The sequence below is a fragment of the Pelophylax lessonae genome (genome assembly GCF_965119305.1).
Source record: "Pelophylax lessonae genome assembly, chromosome: 2".
NCBI lineage: Eukaryota > Metazoa > Chordata > Amphibia > Anura > Ranidae > Pelophylax > Pelophylax lessonae.
Window position 1 is genome coordinate 116,583,637 of NC_138769.1, and position 23,530 is coordinate 116,607,166.

General features: G+C 45.1%; 1 protein-coding gene across 1 annotated transcript in view; it reads left to right on the top strand.

Annotated features, from left to right (window-relative positions):
• The window catches only part of NCOR1 (nuclear receptor corepressor 1), a 310,428-nt gene that overhangs the window by 114,360 nt on the left and 172,538 nt on the right, over positions 1-23,530 (top strand). The window contains exons 9-14 of the mRNA XM_082245149.1: positions 328-394; positions 543-715; positions 2,311-2,401; positions 12,950-13,128; positions 20,210-20,264; positions 23,278-23,379. Coding sequence (XP_082101275.1) covers positions 328-394; positions 543-715; positions 2,311-2,401; positions 12,950-13,128; positions 20,210-20,264; positions 23,278-23,379 — 667 coding nt within the window. The remainder of the gene's footprint in view (positions 1-327; positions 395-542; positions 716-2,310; positions 2,402-12,949; positions 13,129-20,209; positions 20,265-23,277; positions 23,380-23,530) is intronic.

The following is a 23,530-nucleotide window of genomic DNA, read 5'->3' on the forward strand; positions in this document are numbered from 1 at the left end:
CGAAGTCACCTAGAGTAGTACAGAAACTACGTTTGGAAATCAATTTGGTGCCGCAAAGTCGGCGTCTCACCGATTCGGACTGTGCTATTGCCAGCAATTGGCTCCGATTTGACATGCGATTTAACATGCCAAATCAGACCAATATGAACATGGGCTCAGAACCACTTTTTAATGCATGTTACCACAGTATAACACACCTGAAACAATTGGTTCAGTGATTTTTAGCGTACATGATCAATGAACACACATGATAGATTTTGTTCCCTTTATTTGTTTCATGGCTGAGGTTAGATTTGGATTTCCCAAGTAATGTATTTTTATTTTCAGGAATCAGGTTATGAGGAAGAAACTGATTTTATTTTTCAAGAGACGAAACCATGCTAGAAAACAAAGGGTTTGTATATTTTATTTGGATTTTTCAAAGACTTCCTATGCATCCCCATCTTTGCTTTCATCAACTATTAACTGGCTTATTGCTTTATTGCATTTCTTTAAAATGGGACCCTTAGAGTAGATTAGCTGACATGTTTTCCTTTTTACAGGAACAGAACATTTGTCAGCGTTACGATCAGCTGATGGAAGCTTGGGAGAAAAAAGTGGACAGAATAGAGAACAATCCACGCAGAAAAGCAAAGGAGAGCAAAACCCGTGAATACTACGAAAAACAGTTCCCAGAAATTCGAAAACAGAGGGAACAGCAGGAGAGGTTTCAAAGGTATGTCCTGCCACTTAGACACAAAGGATAGTCAAAGGATACCTTTATTGTTGTCTGGGTCCATACATAACAGAGCCAGGATATGGTTGCACTACTAACCTAACTTTTGAACCACATCTTTCTGTATCTGCAAATGATTTAAGTAATTGGGCTGGTAATTTCTATGTTTGCAAAAAATGTTGGTATTCGCATCCTTCCTGGGCTGGAGGACCAATGTCTACTGTCATTAGACTGTTCACTATTTGCTTTTCTATTGCTGCTGATTTTGCAAAAGTCCATTGTCAAGCTTTTTCTGAATCCTATTTAAAAGTAAATTTGAAGGGCAGACATTCTATTACTGCCTTTTACTTGCAGCAAAACAATATTGTATGTTCAGAGTGGGCTAAGGCCTCATTTACATCTACAATAACAAGTGTGTACGAACAGATGCAGGTGCTCAGCCTGTACAAAGCAATATTAGACACTGCGGCTGTCCTATGCTGTTCACTTGTACCCACATATGAGCAGGTGACAGGTCCTGGATGCAAAGTTATTTATTACTATGACGCCTTTTGGGGGGGGGGGGGGTGTATGTGTGTGTGTGTTGATGGGATAATCCCTCTCGCAATCCCTCTCGCAAAGCTGTTGCGTTCTCCTGGCAGAGGGGCAGAGAGAGTTGTCCCTGCTGGAAGAGCAGTGATTATTGTTGCAGCTATAGCTGCTGGCAATAATGGCATGCTGGTTGTACCCATGTCGATGGAAGCCTTCCCATACATGGATCAAATCTTGGCTGGTCTCTGCTATGGCTGGCTTAAGTTGGCTGAACTTTGAGCTGTGAGTGTCTGTTACCAGCACTCTAAAAGATCAGTTTAAAAATGCAGGGGAAATTTGTCACTCTTACCAGTAGGAGTCAATCAATTATTGGTGCCACCCAGAGCAGAGTGCCAGGCAGCCCTAAATGTACAGAATATCAGCACCGAATATCTATCGGCCTGAAAGATGGCCGAAAAATCGATATTGGTCAACCCCTATTTAACAGGGATTGCATCCAATTAGATGCAGTTACTGTTTGGATTTTCAGGTAGCCATGGGTGCTGCGGCTACCTGAATTCAGTGGCTGGCATTGGAGATTCCTCCATCCACATTGTTTAGTTTGGAGGAATGTATTTCCTCTTGTTCACCCGCTCAGGCTGAACAAGAGGAATCTAGCCATGTTTGCCTTGCTTTAAAGCCGTTTGCGTAAATATGGTCCTGATTAATTTGACAGCAATGAGTACCTGTATTCGAAAGGGTTTTTTGGTTGGATTTGTCTTTCACTCTAAAACCTCTGAAGCAAGCATGGTTAAGTGTGTCTGCAAAGCATAGATATGCATGCTTGTAGGGTATATGCATGCATGTTTATGTTCCTGTGTAGTAAATGAAATCTGTTGTGGACATGTGTTTTAATTTCTGGTCTACATTCTGAGTATTCAGAACATGGGTATTGTGACATGTATGTCTTGATAAAATTGTATGTTTGATTGCTGTAATAAATTTTGTCCTATGTGATGTATGATAGTGTCAGAATGATTTCACTGTATATCATACAAAGGAAATGAGGGAATGATTTATTTCAGAGTCGGTCAGAGGGGTGCTGGTCTATCCGCAACCATTGCCAGGAGCGAACATGAGATCTCGGAAATCATCGATGGTCTGTCTGAGCAGGAGGTGAGGTCATTGTAAAGTCTGTTTCGGCTTTAATATTATCAGTAAATCACAAGTTAATTTCTTAATGAAACTCTTCAAAGTATGTTATTGCCTTTAGCTAGTTGGCTTCCTCTGTTCGTATGCCAGCTGAGTCTTGATTCTGAAAAGGCTCTAATTTGGTTCAGTTTTTCCATGTTGTGTGTGTCTCTTTGAAATAACATAGCAGAAAGTCTGTACATGTTGAATATTTTAATTATCAGAATCCATGAAATGGCAAATCAAACTATTGTGCTTCATGCAGATTTAAGTGAAACCTTTTCTCAACTGCAATAATTAAGAGATGTTTGGCCAAGGCTTTTTTGGTCATACTTCTCTTGTGGGTCACATGAGTGCTCTTACTTTTGCACTTTTGTGACCCAGAAACAGCAAACAGTGGGCTAAAGTCCACTGGTGCCTGATGTCACAGACCCTTTCCAGGCTCTGGAAGCAGCCTGACTATATTGTTGGGATCCACCCAGTTGCATAATTGACAGCTGATTTCGGCTCTTAGTGGGTCACGGAGAGCCAGAGCTCGCCACACCCAACTACTTCAGCCAAACATTCCAGTAAACGCTGGAGGGGCAGAGTGGAGAGTGCTAACTGACAGACCGAGAACTGAGCCATCAGTTGTCATGTGATTGCTCCGTTCTCGGTCTTGGAGCCGATGTGGAACAGGTGCAGCATCACACTCATGCTGCAGCATAGAGGTGAATGTGTGTGTGTTTTTTTATAACCTCAAATTTCTCCTTTAAATTGAAATTTCTCTTTCATTCATTGACGGACACAGCTCCTGATCTTCTTGACTATTGAGTTATACTGCCCCTACAGGAGAAGAACACTAGGCAGAAAAATAACTTTACTACGCCTATGGGCAGTCCCGGGAGGTATACTCCCACCTCTGCTATAGGTACTCAGATTATTTTCTGCCTAGTCAGGACCTAGTTCCTTGCTGGGATCTCTGGTCCTGGCAATTCTTTCTTTGAATAGATTTTTTTCCCTCCTGTTTTTTTTTTTCCTGTGAGATCTACAATCAACTGCTGGACTGGGCAACGGGCTGGATAATCAAGATCCACTGGTCACCCCAGTCTGGTCAGCGAGCGCGTGCAGACCTCAGCTCAGTGCTAGGTCGGCCGCGACATAGCCCCACCGGATGGGGCTGGCCTGCTAGTTAAACAAGGTCGCATACAACCAGGTTTTGGCCCACATCACAGCATTTCTCCTGGCCGACAGCCCCCCACCTCCTATTTCGATGGCGGGAGGTTCTGTCTGGAGCGGTGCCCGTCTGGTTTCTCGTATGGTGAGTAGCTATCCTCCTGGAGGGTTTTGGGGTGGACGTTGGCCCCTCCCTGGGGCAGTCTGACCCCCCCCCCGGTTCCCCTCCTTCCTGTTAGGCCCCCTCTTCAGTCTGATCGTCCTGTGGGTCATCTATCCCCCCCCTCCTCCTATACTGGGGTTGTATGGTGGTCTGGCTACCTCCTGGGGCTGGGGTAGGGTGCTGTACTGGCAATGGGGGGGATAAAGCGGCAGGACTGTCGCCTGTGTGTGTGTGTGGGGGGGGGGGGGCTGTACCTGATGGGGGGCTCCTGCCACGGCCCCCCCTTCTTGCTCTGTCTCTTGCCTGGGCCCTCCTGGGTCCCGTGGAGCCTTGTGGAGACGCACCGGGCTGTCATTTGTTGTAGCCTGTTTTGTATAGGCTGGTGACCATGTTTGTGTAGCCACAGTGCCATTTTGCTTTAGTCTGGCATTGAATTGAATGGCGGCCATTCTGGGCATCCATTTAAGCTGTGGGAGCCCCTCCTTATTCCCTGGTGCTGACTCCTGGGCCTCCTTCCTTCCTGGATGCCGTACGTGGAGTGCTTTGATCCTGGTGCTGCGGTGACTGCCTGGTGGGGTGGTGAGCCTGGTGGGGTCCTCTCTCTCTGCTGCAGTATAGGGGGTGCTCTGTGGCTGGAGTTACCGGCGTCCCTTAGCAGTGTTTTTTTTTTTTTTTGCACTTTTGTGGGGTCCCCTTATTGCTCATGGAGTCCTCGGGGCACATTTCCCCACCTGACCCCCTCTCGGAGCCTGCGGGGCCCTCTGGGTCACAACCACCCATTGATGCCCGGATGGCGGTCCTGGAGTCCTTTGTTTCCGGGTGGGGTAATAAAAACCGAACCCCTCTCCCCCCTCCCCCCCCCGCCTTCCCCTGCTTCATCTGTCTCCCCAGATTCTGAACTTGATCTGGCCACCACGGATGGGGTGCGCCCTTAGGGCTTTGCGGCCTCGCGCCCTCAGTTTTCAGATAGTGAGTGCACGAAAAGACACTGGTGGATGCACTGATTGTGTCTGTGCATTAGACTTAAAAAAAATGGAGGACGCAGATGAAGCTGCGGCGGAGGCACCAGTTCCCTTTGACACAAGCTGTCTAAAGTGGCAAAGGTGTTTCCGTTTCCATCCTATGTTGACAGATTTGTCGCAAAATTGTGGAAACGTCCCTTTGTGGTCCCCAAGCAATTTGCAGTAAGGTACTCATTTGAAGAGTCTCTCCTTAGGAAGTGGACTGTTCCACCAGTGGTGGATCCCATGGTTTCCAGGATGAATAAGGCAACCATGATTCCGGTAGAAGAATCGCTGGCTTTTAAGGATCTGGCTAACCGAAAGGCGGGGGCTGTGGCCAGCTAGGCACTTAGACCGGTCTTCACCATTGCCCTGGTGTCACAAACTGACCAAGTGGGCTAAGCTTTTACTCCGTGACCTGGGGGGTGAGCAGCTTCAAGGTCAAGGGGGCTGCAGTTTATCTGTGATGCTTCTTTGGATGAGACTCCCCTGATTTCTAGATTGTCGGTCTGTTTCGACAGTGGTTCTTAGGCGTGTTTTGTGGCTCAAAAGTTGGTCTGCAGACCTCTAAAATAAAAGCCTTAACTGATCTTCCTTTTCAAGGAGATCACCTGTTTGGAGCTATCCTAGATGACCTCATTAAGAGTCTCACACAGGGGAAGAGCACGTTTCTTCTGCGGGCTAGTAAGGGTAAAGAACCTTGTCGCAGACGTGACCCGTCCTTCGTGGCTCACAGGAAGTTTTTTCATCCCTCAGGGTTGGCTGACAAGGGTTCAAAGCCTTTCAATACCTCTTCGGGAGGATCCAAGCGAACTTGGTCTGGCAAGTCCAAAGTGGGTTTCTCCAAACCCGCAAACAAGGCTCCTTATGCATGAAGGGGCGTGCCCCACCCATGCCTGTGGTTGGGGGATGTGTTCTCTGGTTTTTGGACCCGTGAACCTCCTTTGTGCAAGACAAGTGGGTCCACGAAGTGATAACGGTTTGGCTACAAGATCGAGTTTTGTTCTTACCCTCAGGAGAGGTTCTTTCCTTCCAATGTGAGTCTGTCCCTGGACTGATTGCAAGCCCTCTTCGGAGCGGTTGAAGACCTGTTACTTCTAGGGGTAATTGTTCCAGTTCCGGAAAGTTTTCAGGGGTTATATTCAAACTGGTTCACGGTCCAGAAGAAAGCAAGGTACGTACAATTTATGATCTCAAGGCCCTGAACTGCTTTGTGCGGGTAGAGAAGTTCAGAATGGAGTCTGTTCACACGGTGGTGGCATCCTTGCATCAGGGGGATTTCCTTGCCTCTATCGACATCAAGGACGCTTACTTACACATTCCTATATGTGTGTGTTGCCAAAGTTTCCTCCGCTTTGCCGTGGGAGAGGAGCATTATCAGTTTGGGGCGCTACCCTTTGGTCTCACCTCTGCTCTTCGGGTCTTCACAAAGGTATTGGCTCCGGTGCTGGCGTTATGTCAACCAGGAATCGCAGTGCTGGGCTACCTGGACGACCTTCTCTTGCGAGTAGTTTCCTGCTGCTCTTATGGACAACGCGGACATCACTATACGGACTCTGAGGGTGTTCGGCGGGCTTCTGAATTTTCAGACGACTGCTCTGGTTCCTTCCACGAAACTGGACTATCTGGGTCTGACTCTGCTCTAGCCAGAGTGTTCCTTCCCCCGGACAAACTCCATAAGTTGCATGCGGCGATTCATCTCTAGCTGTCTAGCAGGTGGTCAGCCCTCTGGACTTGCATGAGGGTGCTGGGACCGATGGTTTCTACCTTGGAAGCGGTCCAGTTTGCACAGTACCATATGAGGTCCCTGCAAAGGGAGATCTTGGCCAGATGGGACAAGTGTCTGAAGTCTCTGGACAATCAGATTCAGCTGAGCTGAAAAACAAAAAGTTCTCTGATCTGGTGGCTTCGCTCTCCAGCTCTTCGCCAGGGCAGATCTTTTCTCCCCCTGCATTGGTCACCACGAATGCCAGTCTTTCCAGGTGGGGAGGTGTCCTGGATCGGCACTCCGCTCAGGGAGTTTGGACACTGGAAGAGTCCAGACACCTGAACTCCGAGCTATCAATCTGAGGCAAAAAGAATTCCGGTCATTCTACTGATCCTGGGTTGGCCTCGCCGGTCATGGTTAGCTGACCTGGTGCTGCTGGTCGCCGATGCCCCTTGGAGACTACCTCTCAGGGAAGATCTACTGTCCCAAGGGCCAATCTTCCATTTTGCTTTACAGTCACTGGTTTTGACGGCTTGGCTGTTGAAAGCCAGGTGCTGAAGGATAGACGTTTGTCTGGGTTGGTGATTCCCAAACTACTGAAGGCTAGGAAGTCCACTTCTAGGAAGATCTACCATCGTACGTGGAAAGCGTACATTTCGTGGTGTTAGTCGCTTGGTGTTCACCCTCGCTCTTTTTCAGGGGCTCGGTCTTGACCTTCCTTCAGTGGGAGGTTGAGCAGAAATTGGCCTTCAGTACCATTAGGGTCAGGTATCTGCCTTGGCGGACTTCTTTCAGTGATTCTCGGCCACGCACTCTCTGGTGCGTACTTTTATTCAGGGGGGTTTGACATTTGACTCCACCGGTGCGGTCCCCACTACCGCCATGGGATCTCAACTTGCTGCTTTCAGCTCTACAGAAGCCTCCCTTTGAAAATATTCGGGAGAGTCCCCTGCTTACGCTATTCCAGAAGGTGACCTTTTTAGTGGCTATCACCTCTGCACACAGGGTGTCGGAATTGGCAGCGTTGTCTTGTCGTTCCCTTTGTTTGGTGGTCCACAAAGAGAACATGGTTCTTCACCCCTGTCCATCGTTCCTTCCAATGTGAGTCTCTGATTTCCATCTAAATGAGGACATTGTGTTGTCTTCGGTGTCCCAGGCCGAAACACCCTAAGGAAATAGCCTTGCATTCCCTGGATGTGGTTCGGGCTATTCGAGTGTACCTGGCAGCTACGGAGTCTTTTAGGAAGTCAGACTCACTATTTGTGCTCATGGATGGGCTTCGAAAAGGACTATCCGCTTCTTCCGTAACCATTTCTAGATGGATCAGACAGACGGTGACGGCCTATTCAATTAAGGGTCGGGTTCCTCCTTTCCCTGTGAAGGCGCACTCAGTGCTTCTTGGACCTTTCGTCATCAGGCGTCAGTAACGCAGGAGTGCAAGGCGGCTACTTGGTTGTCTGTGCACACTTTCACAAAATTTTAAAAAGTGGATGTGTTGGCATCTGCAGATGCCTCTTTTGGCCGCAAGGTTTTGCAGGCTGCTGTTTAGGGGGCTTGTTCCCTCTTCGGGGGTGTAATGTTTTTCAGGTGGGCTCCAGTTGTTTTGGTTGCGCTCCTGTTACCTGGTAGGCTATGGTTTAGCTTTGGGAATTTTTTTTTTTTTGCTGTTCCCACTCCTAATGTTTGACACTGCTTTGGGACGTCCCAGTGGTCAAGAAGATCAGGAGCTGTGTCCGTCAGTGAACGAAAGAGAAAATGGGATTTTTGACTTACTGTAAAATACATTTCTCTGATGTTCATTGACGGACACAGCACCCACCACTCTATGGAGTTATATTACTTTTGACACTGCTTGTAACAAAACTGAGTACCTAAAGCAGAGAGGGGTAGTGTACCTCCTGGGACTGCCCATAGGCAAAGTCAAGTTGTTATTATGCCTAGTGTCCTACTCCTGTAGTATAACCCAATGGCCAAGAAGATCAGGAGCTGTGTCCGTCAATGAACATTAGAGAAAAAGGGTTTTACGTTAAGTCAAAAATCCCATTTCTCTTTCGTTCATTGATGGACACAGATTCGGATCTTTATAACCCTTGGGTTATACTGCCCCTACAAGTGTAGGACACTAGGGAGAAAAAAAGTCTGGCTACGCCCATGGGCAGTCCCAGGGGGTATACTCCCTGTCTTTGCTATAGCCACAGTTTATTTATTTTTTTCTGCCTAGTCAGGAGTAAGGACCTACAGTAGTTCCTTGCTGGGATCTTTGGTCCTGGCAATTTTTTCTTTTTGGATAGAAATTTTTTTCCTCCTTGATTTTTCCTGTGATATCTACAGTCAACTGCCAGCCTAGGCAACGGGCTAGATAATCTATATCCAGTGGTCACCCCAGTCTGGTCAGGGAGCGCACGCAGACCTCAACTCCGCGCTAGGTCAGCTGTGACATAGCTCCACTGGATGAGGGCTGGCCTGCGAGTTAAACGCCTCACGGGGTCGCAGTGTTCCTCCTGGCCGACAGTCCCCCATTTCGATGGAGAGGAGTACTGTATGGAGCGGTGCCCGCCTGGTTCCTGGTATAGAGAGTAGCTGTCTCCCCCTGAAGGGTTTTGAGGTGAATTCGGGCCCCTCCTTGTGACGGTCGGATCCCCAGGTTCTCCTCCTTCCTGTCAGGCCACCCCCCCTGTCATCTTTCTCCTATCCTACCCCCCTCACCTTCCACATATGTTGGGGCTTTTTGGGTGGTCTGGTCCACCTCCTGGGGTGGGGGCAGGGCGCTATGCTGGTAATTGGGGCCGGGGGGTGAGTCGCAGGTGACCGTACGATTGACAGTGCCAGAGGGGGTTGTACCTGGTGGGGCCTCCTGCCAGGGTCTCTCTTCCTGTCTGGGTTCCCTCCTGGGTCCCTGTGAAGCCCTGTGGTGCCATGCGGGGACACCATTTTGTTGTAGCCTGTGTGTTTTTAATCACGGTGACCATGTTTGTGTAATCTGGTGGCCATTTTGCGGTGGTTTGCCATTAAATATAGCCATGGCGATGACAGTGGAGGCGATTTCGGCGATGGGAGCCCCTCCTTATCCCCTGGTGTAGACTCCAGGATCCTTTCACTTCCTGATCACCACAAGTGCAGTGCAGACTATCCTGGCGGCTGCAGGTGCCAGTTTCTGCTGGGTGGTGAGTTTGGTGGGGTTCTCTCCCTCTCTGCTGAGGATTGCTTGCTTGGTGCTTGTGCCTGACGACCGGGTGGTGCTGCCAGCGTGGTGGGGGTTGTCAGTTGCAGTGTTGTACACTTTTTTTGTGGGGTCCCCCTGGTGTCTCATGGAGTCTTTGGAGCACATTCCCCCACCTGATCCCTTCTCTGAGGCTGCGGGGCCCTCCGGGTCCCAACCATCCATCCATGCACTGATGGCGGTCTTGGAGTCCCTTGTGTCCCGGTTGGAGGTGGTCTTTGGGCAACGGGTAGCACCCCCTGCCTTATCTGTCTCATCAAATCCTGAATCTGATTCGGCTGCCATGGAGGTGGGTCACCCTGCTGGGTCTACAACCACACGCCCTGACTCCCCTGATAGTGAGGATGATTCCTCTACATCTGCGACTGCGCACGAGAAGTCGCTGTTGGAAGCACGGATTGTGTCTGTGCATGAGACCTAGAAGATGGTTGCAGCTGCGACAGGGGCGCAGGTACCCTTTGGCACTCGCAAGCCATCCAGAGCGGCAAAAGGGTTACCTCCCCCCCCTATTTTGACAGAATTTTCGCTAAGGAGTGGAGTCGACCAAAGCCTCCCCTTGGGGTCCCGAAGTGCTTTACTACGTGTTACCCCTATGAGGAGTCCCTTCTTAAGAAGCTTTCTTCCACCAGCTACTAAGGGCAGAGAACCTCGTCGTAGATTTGGGCCTTCCTTTTCCGCTCAGTTTTTTTTTTTTTTTTTTTCCGTCCCTCAGGGTTGACTGAGAAGGGCTCAAAGCCTTTCAGGGCCTCCTCTGTAGGATCCAAACAGACCTAGACTGGCAAGCCGATAGCGGCTTCTCCAGACCCGTGGGCAAGTCTCCTTCAGCATGAAGGTGCGCCCTCACCCGTATCGGGGGTAGGGGGATGTCTTTGCTTTTTTTCTGGACCCATGGACTTCCCTTGTACAAGACAAGCGGGTCTACAAAGTCATTCGGTACAGGTACAAGATCAAATTTCGCTCCTGTCCCCCTGCCAGGTTCTTCCTTCCAACTTGCGCCTGTCCCCGGGCTGCTTACAGGGTCGGTTTGGAGCGGTAGATGACCTGTTACATCAAGGGGTGATTGTCCCGGTTTTGACTTCTGACAGTTTTCAGGGTTTTTTCAGGGCTCAGAAAACAAGAGGAACCGCAAAGACCCCTCAGTATGTCACAAAACTGATGTGGGAAATGGGACTCCTAGCTCTGGCAGACCAATGATGTATATCTCACCCTGTCATATTTATCAGAGTGATACAGATTGGATAGCTGAGCCGCCAAATAGTTTAATGCCAGGTCTGGAACTGCCAATCTGCCCAGTGTCATGGGATTCTTTAAAGCCTTCCAAGACAGTTTGCCTACTAGTACCCCAGATGAATGACTTAAGTAATTTTGTCCAGAATTTTAAAGTATTTCAACCACCCCTCATGTTTAACACATGAGGGTTATGAACGGTTATGAAGATCTGAAGCTGTGTCCGTCAATGAACGAAAGAGAGAATGGGATTTTTGACTTACCCTAAAATCCATTTCTGTGATGTTCATTGACGGACACAGTACCCACCCCTCTGTGGAGTTGTAATTCTTCTGACACTGCTTGTAATTAATATCGCCCATAGGATTGCATGTATATGCATATGTGAAATCCTAATAGAGATATTACCAATGGTGTCTTAATACTATGTATTTTGTTATTTTACAGTTTATTTTTTTGGTTACAGCTTGTTTTTTTTTGGGCATACTAATAGACACAGAGATTACATCTTACCTGATGTATAAGGAATTGGTTAATTATCCCCTGTCTCCACAGGTGTGACAGCGCCTTATTCCTGACATTTACACATTTATTCTGGCCTGCCAGAAGGTTAGAGGCTGCAGTCACTAGAATAGGTTTGGAGGGGCTGGCGCTGTTTAAAAGTTTTTAGTAAACTGCGTGCCTATAGCAGAAAGAGGGGGTAATACCCCCTGGGACTGCCCATAGGCGTAGCCAGACTTTTTTTTCTGCCTAGTGTCCTACTCCTGTGGGGGCAGTATAACCCAATGGTTATGAAGATCTGAAGCTGTGTCCGTCAATGAACATCAGAGAAATTGATTTTTTACGGTAAGTCAAAAATCCAGTTTTTTAGGGGTTAACTTTAAAAATAACCTGTTTAAAACAGCTCTGCTGAAGCTACCAACTTTTTTAGAAGTTGTCATTTTTCCCAATCTGAAACCATGAGGTTCACCATTTACTGAAGCAAAACCAGAGAACAGTATGCAGGTTGATAAGTGAGACTCAAATTGATGCACACTTGTTGTGGTTCAGTCACTCACTGAGGAGTGATCCTGGAGGATCAGTCTTACAAATCAGGAACCACCAAATTCATAGAGATGTTGGCCGTGATTGTGCAGTCATGTCTCTTATGACAGGTTCACTCTGAGTAGTTAAAAGTTACACTTCAGGGAGCAATATGTCATTGGTTATCTGCAGCCACGAAGCAGTACTCCTCTGTCGTACAGAATAAGATGTTGCAAATTCATAAGTGGCACTCTTATAGACGTACTGTTTAAAGTGGTTGTAAACCTCTGACATGAAATATGAACAAAGCACATCCCTCTATAGCAGGAATTCCCAAACTATGGCCCTCCAGTTGTTCAGGAACTACAATTGCCATCATGCCTAGTCACGTATGTGAATATCAAGAGTTTTACAATGCCTCATGGGACGTGTAGTTCTGAAACAGCTGCAGGGCCATAGTTTGGGAATCCCTGCTCTATAGTGTGTACTTGTTTCTGTCCAGAGCACTAATTGCCATGTCTTATTGTTGCCTCATTCTCTTGCTATCTGTATGGGTCACTTCTGACAGGAGAGGCAGCTCCAGCACACAGCCTGTGATTGTCAACCTCAGCTCTGTTGCTGTGTGAGGGGGGGTGTGTCTCATCCTCCAATCAGCTCTGAGCTCTCCTTACTGAGCTCTGCATTGTGTAATTTCAGCTCTCAGCTCTCAGCCCTCTATTTTCTGACAGCTCAGACAAGATGTATAAATCCTGCACTTTGAGCTGCTATAGCGAAGAGAACACTGCACATAAACAGGTACAACTTATGTATGTTCATCTCTGTATATAACCTGAGGCCAGTCACTTTACTGGGAATATGTGAGGGTTTACAACAACTTTATTGTAGTACTGCTGTATGTTAGATTACATTCGGGTGAACACCTGTTCTGTATATGGATAAATGTAAAATACATCACATAACATATTTGTAAATTCCATGGGCGATCTGTAGAGTTATTTTAACTATCCTTTACTAAGAGACTTGTTCTTCTTTTCAGAATAATGAAAAGCAAATGCGACAGCTCTCGGTCATTCCACCCATGATGTTTGATGCAGAACAGAGGAGGGTGAAGTTCATTAATATGAATGGTTTGATGGAAGATCCGATGAAAATCTACAAAGACCGGCAATTCATGAACGTTTGGACAGACCATGAAAAAGAAATATTTAAAGAAAAGTAATTTTTTAAAATTTATATTTAGATTAATGCAGACTCTATTTAGGACTGGCTTTTATGTTATTTTATGTTCATAGAAATGCAAATGTTTTTTGGATGAAGAGCAGCCCTGCCCCACCTTTATAGGAGAGATGTCAGGATCTCTTAAGTTGAAGCACCCCATGTATTTTTGAAGAGATCTCTGTTAGAGGTAGTTTTTGCTTCCTTTTGAGAGGTTTGCTACTTTGGATTTCTAATCCAATGTAAAAAAGATGTCTCCACTCAAGAGATCACTAAAGGGTGTAAAAACCTGTCTGAAACGTATGGTATTTTTAAGCTCAACGTTAGGTTCTGGCTTGTAGAAGATTTTTCCCCCTAATACAGTGTGTGTGAATCAGAGGAATTTGCAAGTGTACTGGGCTTTCTTTGCAGTGGGTGTTTAGTTTCTTTCATGTATTGATAAAGAAATATAAGAGCATTCAGATCACAGCAAATGTTTCCATTCTTTAGACAGACAGAATACTATATGTCCTCATCACAAGTATACATACACATTCTCCCTAATTGCTCTGTCTGCCCACATCCCGTCTTTACAGACCCAGGGCATTGAGCCTCTTACTCTCAAGTCCATACATTAAAGTGGTTCTAAAGGTAGAAAGTGTTTTTTTTAACTCAATGCAATTATATGCATTAAGGTAAAAATCCTTCTTCAAGCAGCCCCCCCAATACCGAACTGAGCTCGATCTTGATCCAACAATGTACACTCTGCTCCCTCTCTTCTCCTTAGCTCACACACCGCCGATGAGGAGGGAACGAGGCTGAGCTGTCTCGATGTCTCTCTTACGCAGTCCCCCCCCCCCCCCCATAGCAAGTGGCTTGTTATGGGGGTACTCTGCCGTGGAGGAGGGATCAGGAGTGCAGGTGGGGGACCCAAGAAGAGGAGGATTGGGGTCGCTCTGTAGAAAACTAGTGTACAGAGCAGGTTAGCACACAATGTTTTTTTACTTTTTTTAAATAAAAAAAGTTGTCTTTAGAATCGCTATAAACTTAACATGTGCACTAGGAGCTGCCCAGGATGTCCATCCATCTCTGTGGCGGCAGTGTAAGTGTGTGACTTCTGCTTACTGTTGGCAGGGCAGATAGCGAAAGGTAGGTGAGAGGTATAAAAAATAACTCTAGAATTAATCTAAAAATAAAAAAACTACCCTTGCAGTGGGACCCTTCTTCACTACAAAGGAAAACGCTGGTAAAGGATAAGTTGACCTTTTTACACAAAAAATAATGCACAATATTTTTATTTTTTGTTGTAGGAACCTGTAAAGCATTGCACCAGCGATTAGCAGATTGCTGATGCCATGCATAACTCCTGCAGTCCTGTCTGTGTATCTGTGTGCTCGTACCTCGTATGGGCAAGCTGATACTCTCTGACACAAAGTATCAGTGAACTACAACCGCGCTCAAAGCACGATGGTAGTACATTGAGGACTACAAGCCAGCAGCCACTAAGGCTGTCGGGACCTGTAGTTTTCTATTCACAGCACACTGTTGAATGAGTGACGTGGCTAGGCAATTTTGACAGCTAGGGGGGAGAAGATGCCCGCTAGCTGTCAGAATGGGGGAGCAGGTTGCAGTCCTTTTCATAATACGTTACAGGTTACACCCTGAATATGGGTGGAACATGTAACATTATAAAAGGGGAACTTATCCTTTAATGCGATTGTAAAGGCTATTTTTTTTTGGGAAAAAAAAGAAATAACAAACATCTCTATACTTACCTGCTCTGTGCAATGCAATTGCATAGAGCAGCCCCGAACCTCCTCTTCTTAGGTCCCCCGCCGGCGCTGCTGGCTCCTCGTCTCTGTCCGGTTCCCTGCTCCCTCGTCACAGGCTTTGATTGACAGCATTGGAAGCCAGCAAAGCCAGCGAGACCCGGAAGTGAGGGGAGAGAAGAACTGCAGATGTGCACATTGCTGGATCAAATGAGGGCTCAGGTAAGTATTAGGGGGGTAAGGGTGTCTAAACTTTTTTTTTTTTTTTACGTTAATGTTTGCATGTAGATGAGAACACTTGCCATATTCTTTGCTTAGGAGTTCTCTCCAACACTCGGGGTTCTGGGCCGGCCTGCACTGTCCTCATGTACAATGCATGACTTTTGGTCCTGTATTGTATTTGAACACATCAGCTTGCGACCAGTGTGCCGAAGAGAAGCGGCTTAGAGGTACCAGTTGCACAACGTGGCGGTAGATTGCTGAAGTAGGGTAATTATTGCACCCTTTCCCTCTAAACATAAACTTGTGCACATTTAAGCCTTGCAGATAATTTTTTTCCCTAAATACAATATTTGCACTACTCTTACCTAATACAAGTGGCTATTCACTCCAATGCGCAGTGCAGATCAATGGAAGGACATCTGAAAAACAATTTCCAATGTGTCCTATTCACACCAAAACACTGTGCATGCATGTCAACGGACATCATTAAAATGCGACTATAATGAATGGAAATGTGCATGCATTCTCCATACATTTTCGCACAAGTCAGTGTGAATTGGCCCTAAATGAAACAAGTGCTAAAATAACCAAGGGTGTGAAAAAAAGAAACTAAAAAAATAAAAATAAATTGACACAGCACACTCTAAGCCTAAGTCCACACTGGCATTAAAAACTATGCAAATGATTCAATGGATAGCGCACAGTGCTATTCACATTATAAGGACATGAGTTTTCTTCCCTTCAAAATTGAATTCTCATGACGAGCCAAGAGGCGTTAGAAGCCTTTTAATGCCTCCCATTCAAGTCTATAACGCACCGCAACCACATTGGCATGTGTTTGCAGAGTGTTTGCAGCCTGTTAGTACAATGAGAATTTTAGCTGGTTGTAAAGGAGCGAGCCGGGAAGCTGGGGAACACTGACAGCTGAATGTAATAACAAGCATTGCTGGCAAGGAAGATTTTACAGTCACCTAATAATATTCCCTTCCAGCTTTAAAATGCCTCCTCTTCAAAATGCACCACCCATAGGCTGTACCAATCAGAAAACATCACATGGTGTAAAAACATATTTGTATTAAATAAAAAAAAAAAAAAAATGAAAGCCACTCACCTGGATCAGTGCTTTCAATCGCACTGATTAAGATAGTTAAACTTTGTAATGCACCATCAGAGGAAAACTGATAACATAGGCTGTAGCAGGACTTAAAGGAAACCAATGCCGTTGTGCGTGAAGTAGCTCCACCTTCCATTGCATTTTGTCACAACAGGACTTTGCCAATATCTAAAAAGAAAAAGGAGGGAAAAAGAACATGGTCTTACCCACCAAAAAAATGGGTATAAAAAAAAGTATATTTATTAAAAATGCAAAGACATATATAAGGCCTAGTCACAGAGATAAAGAGATTCCTGCAATGTTTATACATACGACATCTAAAAATTCTGCAGATATAAGATATGCCAACATGTTTCGTGGTGTAGGTAATCCACTTCTTCAGGGCTTTTTTTCCCCGCAGTTGTTTCACAGATGTCATAAACAATGGAGGAAAGAAGACACAAGAGCAAACCTTGTCGGATGTGTCCCAGTCAACGGGGGAACAGACATCCGACCATGTTTGCTCTCTTGTCTTCTTTCCTCCCTTGTTTGACATCTGTGAAACATATGCGCGGAAAAAAAGCCCTGAAGTGGATTACCTACGGAAACATGCAGAAACCTGTTGGCATATCTTATATCTGCAGAATATGTTGTCGCTTCTAACTAGACCTTATATATGTCTTTGTATGTTTAATAAATATACTTTTTCACTTTTTAAACTAAATATCTGTATTGCTTTTACATACTATTTAAGAGCTACGATTTAAAGGCCCATTTTTCGATGGGGTAAGACCATGTTCTTTTCCCATCCTTTTTCTTTTTTGTTATACATACTGTACTTGGGGCTGGTTTCTCCCAAACTTCTTGACTCACACTCCTATACCATAACTCTATATCAGGACTTTGCCAATGTTATAAGATTGGAAAGTGGATGACCAATTTTAAGCTTTTTTGACCTTCTTGGAAAAAACGGAGGTTATTATCTTCTGGTAAGTTCCTAATTTGCATAACGGTGGTGGAATCACTGGACAATGGGTGCTGTGCATTCTATCGTGTAATTTAACCACTTAAGCCCCGGAGGATTTGGCTGCTAAAAGACCAGGGGGTATTTTGCGATTCGGCACTGTACCTAAACTAATTTGACGTCCTTTTTTTCCCACAAACAGAGCTTTCTTTTGGTGGTATTTGATCACCTGTGCGATTTTTTTGATCACGCGCTATAAACAAAAAAAGGGCGTCAATTTTGCAAAAATAATATTTTTCACATTTTTTCATATGAAATTCCCCCCCCCAAAAAAAGTAAAAATCTAAATTTTTTAACATTTTCGGCCAATTTGTTTTATGCTACATATGTTCGGTAAAAAAAATCGCAAAATGCGTATTTTGATTGGTTTGCGCAAAAGTTATCGCGTTTACTAACAAAGGGAAAGATTTGTCATTTTTGTTGTTTTTTTTTTTTAAACGCGCAATGGCGGCAATCTGCGATTTTTTTTTTTTTTTTTTGCGGTACTTCGACATTGCGGCGGACAGATCGGACCCTTGACTGACATTTTTTTACACTTTTGGGGTTACCAGTGACATTTCCACAGTAATCAGTGCTATATATATGCACTGTTACTGTAAAATTACACTGGCAGTGAAGGGGTTAACTTTATTTGAGAGGGAGGGGCTGTGTGTGTCCCTAGGGGCGTGATTCTAACTGTGATTTGCTGTGGCTTGAGCTGTAGGAACACTGATCAACGGTCCTACATAGTAGAACCGTATGATCAGTGTTTCTACACAGGGGAGAATGACAGGCGGCTTGTTTACACAGCCTGCCTGCCTTTCTCCCTCTCCCCCGACGATCGCAGAGTGACCGGCGGACATCGGGTCCGTCGGTTACGCGCGCGGGGGGGGTGGCCGCGCGGGAGCGCCCCGCCGGCGGCGCTCGCTCCCCAGAGCCTCACAGGCTAGTGACGTACCGATGCGTCACTCTGCCTGTGAGGGGCTGACCGCCGCAGTATATGTACTTGCGGCGGTCGGCAAGCGGTTAATACAAGGTGTGATAATTCTAGATGGTGTTTGAAAGCAGGATGGTTTTCATACAGAGTGACTACTGAATATAGAAGCTACTACAAATGATATTGTCTGGACATTTTTTTTGACCCACATTCGTTTTGTGTTTTTAATATTTGAGTTTATTTTATTCACATGTCTGTGACTTGTCATATTTTAGGGTTTTATAAAGTTTTGTGTACTTTTGAGTGTGGTAGTTTAGGAATGAGGAGGTGGTGCTGAGACATTGTTTTAAGCATACACTTTCAAAATCCTTTAAGTAAGGTTGGCTGCATATAAGATGTGCTTTTTAAATCCGTACTAAACCCAAAGTCAAAAATCTAACCTGTTGCAGCTTCCCAATCATTAGGTGGGGTGGCTGTATTAGATTACTTTTTGTAGGCTTTTTTTCTCTCCGTTATAACCCGGTGATCTGGCCAGTAACGCTCTTCCTGTATTGGGCCTCATGCACACGATACTCCTGTTTGAGCATCTCGCGGCTTGAAAATGCTCAGTACAGCTTTTTGAGCTAAAATACAGCCCATTAATTGTAATGTGCCTTTGCACACAGGTGCGTAAACAAGCGCTGTGCATTCTTCAGTAAGAACAAAAGAGAAAAATCTGCATTTTTGGTCAGTAATTTAAGCCTCAATGCTCGCGAATACTCTCAAATACATACAAAAAAAAAGTCTGGAAAAAAGTAGATGCTCAAACAGGAGTATTGTGTGCAAGAGGCCTTAGTGTCTCCCCTTTGGATGAAGAAGCTCAGGGGCATTTGTTGAATGCACTAGCAGATTTAGATACACTAACAAATTGAAGTCAAACTCCAGCTCACACTTGATAAGCAGTTACTGTAACCTTTTTTTTTTTCCCAGGTTTCTATCAACAAAAGCTAATTATTGTAATCACTCCTATCACTAGTAAATGGTTTGTCTTATCCCTCAATCCCTTATCCCTGCCACATCTGCAGGACAGCTTGTTCTTTTGAAAAACAGACCTACTGTCCATATCACCAGGTGAAAATAGGTGAAAGAAAACCTAAATAAGAAAACAAATGCAGCCACCATACCTAAGAATTGGTATGCTACAACATAATAGATTGCTTTTGGGTTTAGTTTTGCTTAAGCTGTTACCTTTACAAAGTTTTTGTGAACTAAGCAGCCGCATTTTGACGCTGTGTTCTGTTTCATTGTGCTATGCTTTAGGACCTATATTTGTGGGCATCGTTAAATGGGATTTCTAATGCAATGCTCCCTAATGCATCATGGAAATGCACACATTGTGGTGCAGTGCATCCTGGTATCAAATGGCCCTTAGCAATCATGTCACGAGTTGTTGCTTGCAACAGGATTACTTCTGATAAATTTAAAGTACTTCTAAAGGCAGAAGATTTTTTTTTTTACCTTATTGCATTCTCATAAATGCAGCTCCCTCCCCAGCACCCCTTATACTTGCCATCTTGATCCAACGATGTGCATGAGAGCATCGGCTCTCCTGTGTCTCTCTTCCCTCATTGGCTCATGCAGCAGTGGAAGCCATTTGCTCCTGCTGCTATCAATCACAGCCAGTGAGCCAATGAGGACAGAGCAGGAGAGGTGCTGAGCCATGCTCTATGTGAATGGACAATATCCATTCATGGGAGCGAGCCTGCTTAAGTGCTCCCATAACAAAAGGGTTGCCCTGCTGAGGGGGCACTCAGCAGGGGAGGAGCCTGGACTGTCAGTGGGGGACCCAAAAAGTAGAGAATCCGGGCTGCTCTGTGTAAAACCGATTGCACGGTGCAGGTAAGTAGAACATGTATGTTATATAACAAAAAAATTAAACCCTTTACAATAAATTTAATTTGTCATTCGGAGTAAACATTGAAATAGTAACTTGGTGAATTATTTTTAATTGTTACAATAAAACAAATGTATTACCTATATGTTGTTAATCTGTTCTATGTCTTCCGGTATTGCCTAATTTGTAGATTTTGTTTTTTCAGATTTGTACAGCATCCTAAAAACTTTGGTCTGATTGCTTCTTGTCTGGAGAGAAAGGTATTAGTGCTACTTTATTATAGTTTTATTTTTTATTTTTTTTTTAATAAACACTGGTATGTTTGTATATGTCATAGATACAATTAGCAACATTTGTCCTGAAATTCTCAACCTGTTAGCATATGGCTCCAGATTCCTGTGACAAATCTGTGAATTCCTGCAGTGAAAATCACAGGTGTGTGCTGTACAAAGCAGTGATTGTCTGGCACTGTCCTCATGTATCTGCACATCCAGTGCCACCCTGTTGGGTACAGGTGATCGGCTGCGGGTGCAGACTTTTCATGTTCCAAAATCGAATGTCTGTCCCTAACGGCAGGTAACATGATGTGCGGATGCATGCTCACAGCCAAGGCTCCTTTTTAGCTTTGTTGCCTTAGCCTTGAGCAGTCGCAACTGTTTGCACAAATATGTGATTGTTGTTGCAGGGATCTGCAGTTAGTCCTAATGACAAGTGTGAATGGTGCTTGGTTCAGGATAATGTGGGCAAACTGAAAGTACCCTATTAGCTGAGTCACCATATCTGTCATTGTATTCCTCAATTATGTAATTGGGCCTTAACATCTAATCGTTAGAAGTGTGGCTGGTACTTCTGGTTGTTAAATGCAATTTTTCCCATAGCAAGGAACATACATTCTACATTCATAATTATGCTATTCAAATTAGTGTGTTCTGTAAATTGCCTCCAGCATTGCTTCTGTTTCTTCTTGCTGGAAGCTGCCATTTTGCTGAAGCCGGTGTTCCGTGAAAAAACCATACCCGTGAAAATTCCCTACCTTCGTCGCTTCCGGTGCACCTACGTCGCACCTACGTCATTGAACAGCTGAAGAGCTTACTAGTGCGCAGGGTCAGAGGGTAGGGAATTTTCACGGTAGTGTGTTGTAACGTTACACCGCATCAGCTGTTGCGGCGGTTACATTAAAACATCTCGGCTGCATCATGAGTCATCTCCGCTCCTATCCCTGTCACTTCCCTGACCTTAGCTACTAAATATAAAAGCGGTGGCGGGTCTATGAAAAAACCCGCCACCGCTTTTACATTTAGTAGCCGAGATCAGGGAAGTGACAGGGGTAGGAGCGGACATGACTCATGTTGCAGCTGAGATGTTTTAATGTAACCGCCGCAACAGCTGATGCAGTGTAACGTTACAACACACTACCGTGAAAATTCCATATCCTCCGAGCATGCGCAATGCTAAGCTCCTCCAGCTGTTCAATGACGTATCCCGAGCTGTGAACATGCGCACTGCTGCGCTGCTCAGCTGTTCCATTACGTTTCTGACAGGAAGTGACGTGGGTATGGAATTTTCACGAGGTATGATTTTCGAACGTTACACCGGAGCCCCTGAGTAGCAGTAAATCTTTAGGCGGTCTGCAGATCGGCCGCCAGTGGCTCTGATTTTTGGCACATGTGCAGAGCAGGGTGAGACAGTGTATTATTGGATTTTAAATGGCATAGACATTTATTTGTAATGTTTCACATAGCTATACCTGCAAAAGGGGCCAGCCTGAAGTGATCAAGCAGTTGAATTTTTCGGACTAAAGTTCCACTTTAATCACTTGCTGACTGCAATACCTATATATACATTGCGGTTTGCAAATTGTTTACTGGGGTTTTGGCTGAAGCTATCAGCCATAACCCCTTCATGAGAGAGCCAGCCCCAGTGGCTGGCTTTCTCATGAAGCCAATCTTGGCAGCTCATTAGCCACTGGATGGCTTTCTGTCCCCTCCTGCCGCTTGCCGGTGTCTCTCAGGCTTACCGTTTCCGCAGGCTCGTCGGAGAAACAATCCGACAGTGCTGCCGGCTGGTCACAAAGGCGAGTGAGAGACTAGATTATCTTTAATTGCCTTGGTGGACCAGAAGAACATTATGATGTCCCTCCCAGTCCAGGGTGGAAGTAAACAATTTTTTTTTTTAAAACTTTTCCTTTGAAAGGTAAAAGAGAGATTGAGACCCCGTTCACACTGGGGCGACCTGTCAGGCGACCTGGTCGCCTGACAGGTCGCCGTAGGTCGCCTGGCATAGAGAAGCTGTGGACCCGTTCTAATAGGAGCGACACAAGTCGCTCCGACTTAGAAAAAGGGTCCGGAGCTTCTTTGGGGTGACCTAGAGCGACCTGCATTGACTTCAATGTTATGAAGTCCGTGCCGGCCGCTCCGAGGTCACGGTGCGAGCAGCGTGCCGCGACCTGTGAGGTCGCCCCGGGAAGTCGGATCGCCCCACTGTGAACGGGGCCTTAGGGTCTTTTTGACCCCAGATCTCTTCATAAAGGGGACCTGTCCTCCTTCTATTACAAGGGATATTTACATTCCTTGTAGTAGATATAAAAGTGATCCAAAAAAGAATGAAAGACAGTGTAAATAAATCCCATGCTCGCGTGCAGAAGCACACGCATAAATAAGTTGGGCAATCTTATGTAAACAGTTCGCACCACACGTGGTATCCCTGTGAACGTTTGAGAGAGCAATAATTCTAGCATTAGACCACCTATGGAACTCTAAACCGGTAACCTGTATAGGCATTTAAAGCGTCGACCCAGGAGATTTTTAGGTACTGTCGTTTGTCGCCATTCCATGAGCATGTGCAATTTTATAGCGTAACATGTTTGGTATCTATTTACGCGGCGTAACAGCATCTTGCATAATATACAAAAATTGGGAAATATATTATATTTTTTTTTTTTTTAAATTCATTAAGAAAAAATGTTTCCAAACAAAGTGCGTTCGAAAAGCTGCTGCGCGAATACTATGCCATAAACAAATAAAACAATTGTCATTTTATTTCCCCTAGGGTCTGTGCTAATAAATTTATAATAAATATATATATATATATATATATATATATATATATATATATATATATATATTTATTATAAAGGTTTGGGGGTTATAAGTAATGTTCTAGCAAAAAAATACTGATTTAAACTTGTAAACAAAAATTGCCAGAAAAGGCTTGGTTTTCAAGTGGTTAAAGTGCACTGTTGTAATTTATTACTACATTTTGTTTCCATTTTAGAGTGTTGCTGATTGTGTGTTGTATTATTATTTAACTAAGAAAAATGAAAACTATAAATCTCTTGTAAGAAGAAATTACAGCAAGCGAAGAGGACGAAACCAGGTATGTTGGGCTGAATTTATGGGCGACACAAATTTATATGTACATACATATACTGCTGCCTACAGGATGATTAAATGTGGGCCAGCCCAGGATTAACTGCTCCTTTTCCCAGCATGCCTCAGTTTTTGACTAGTGTGCAAGGAGGATGGAT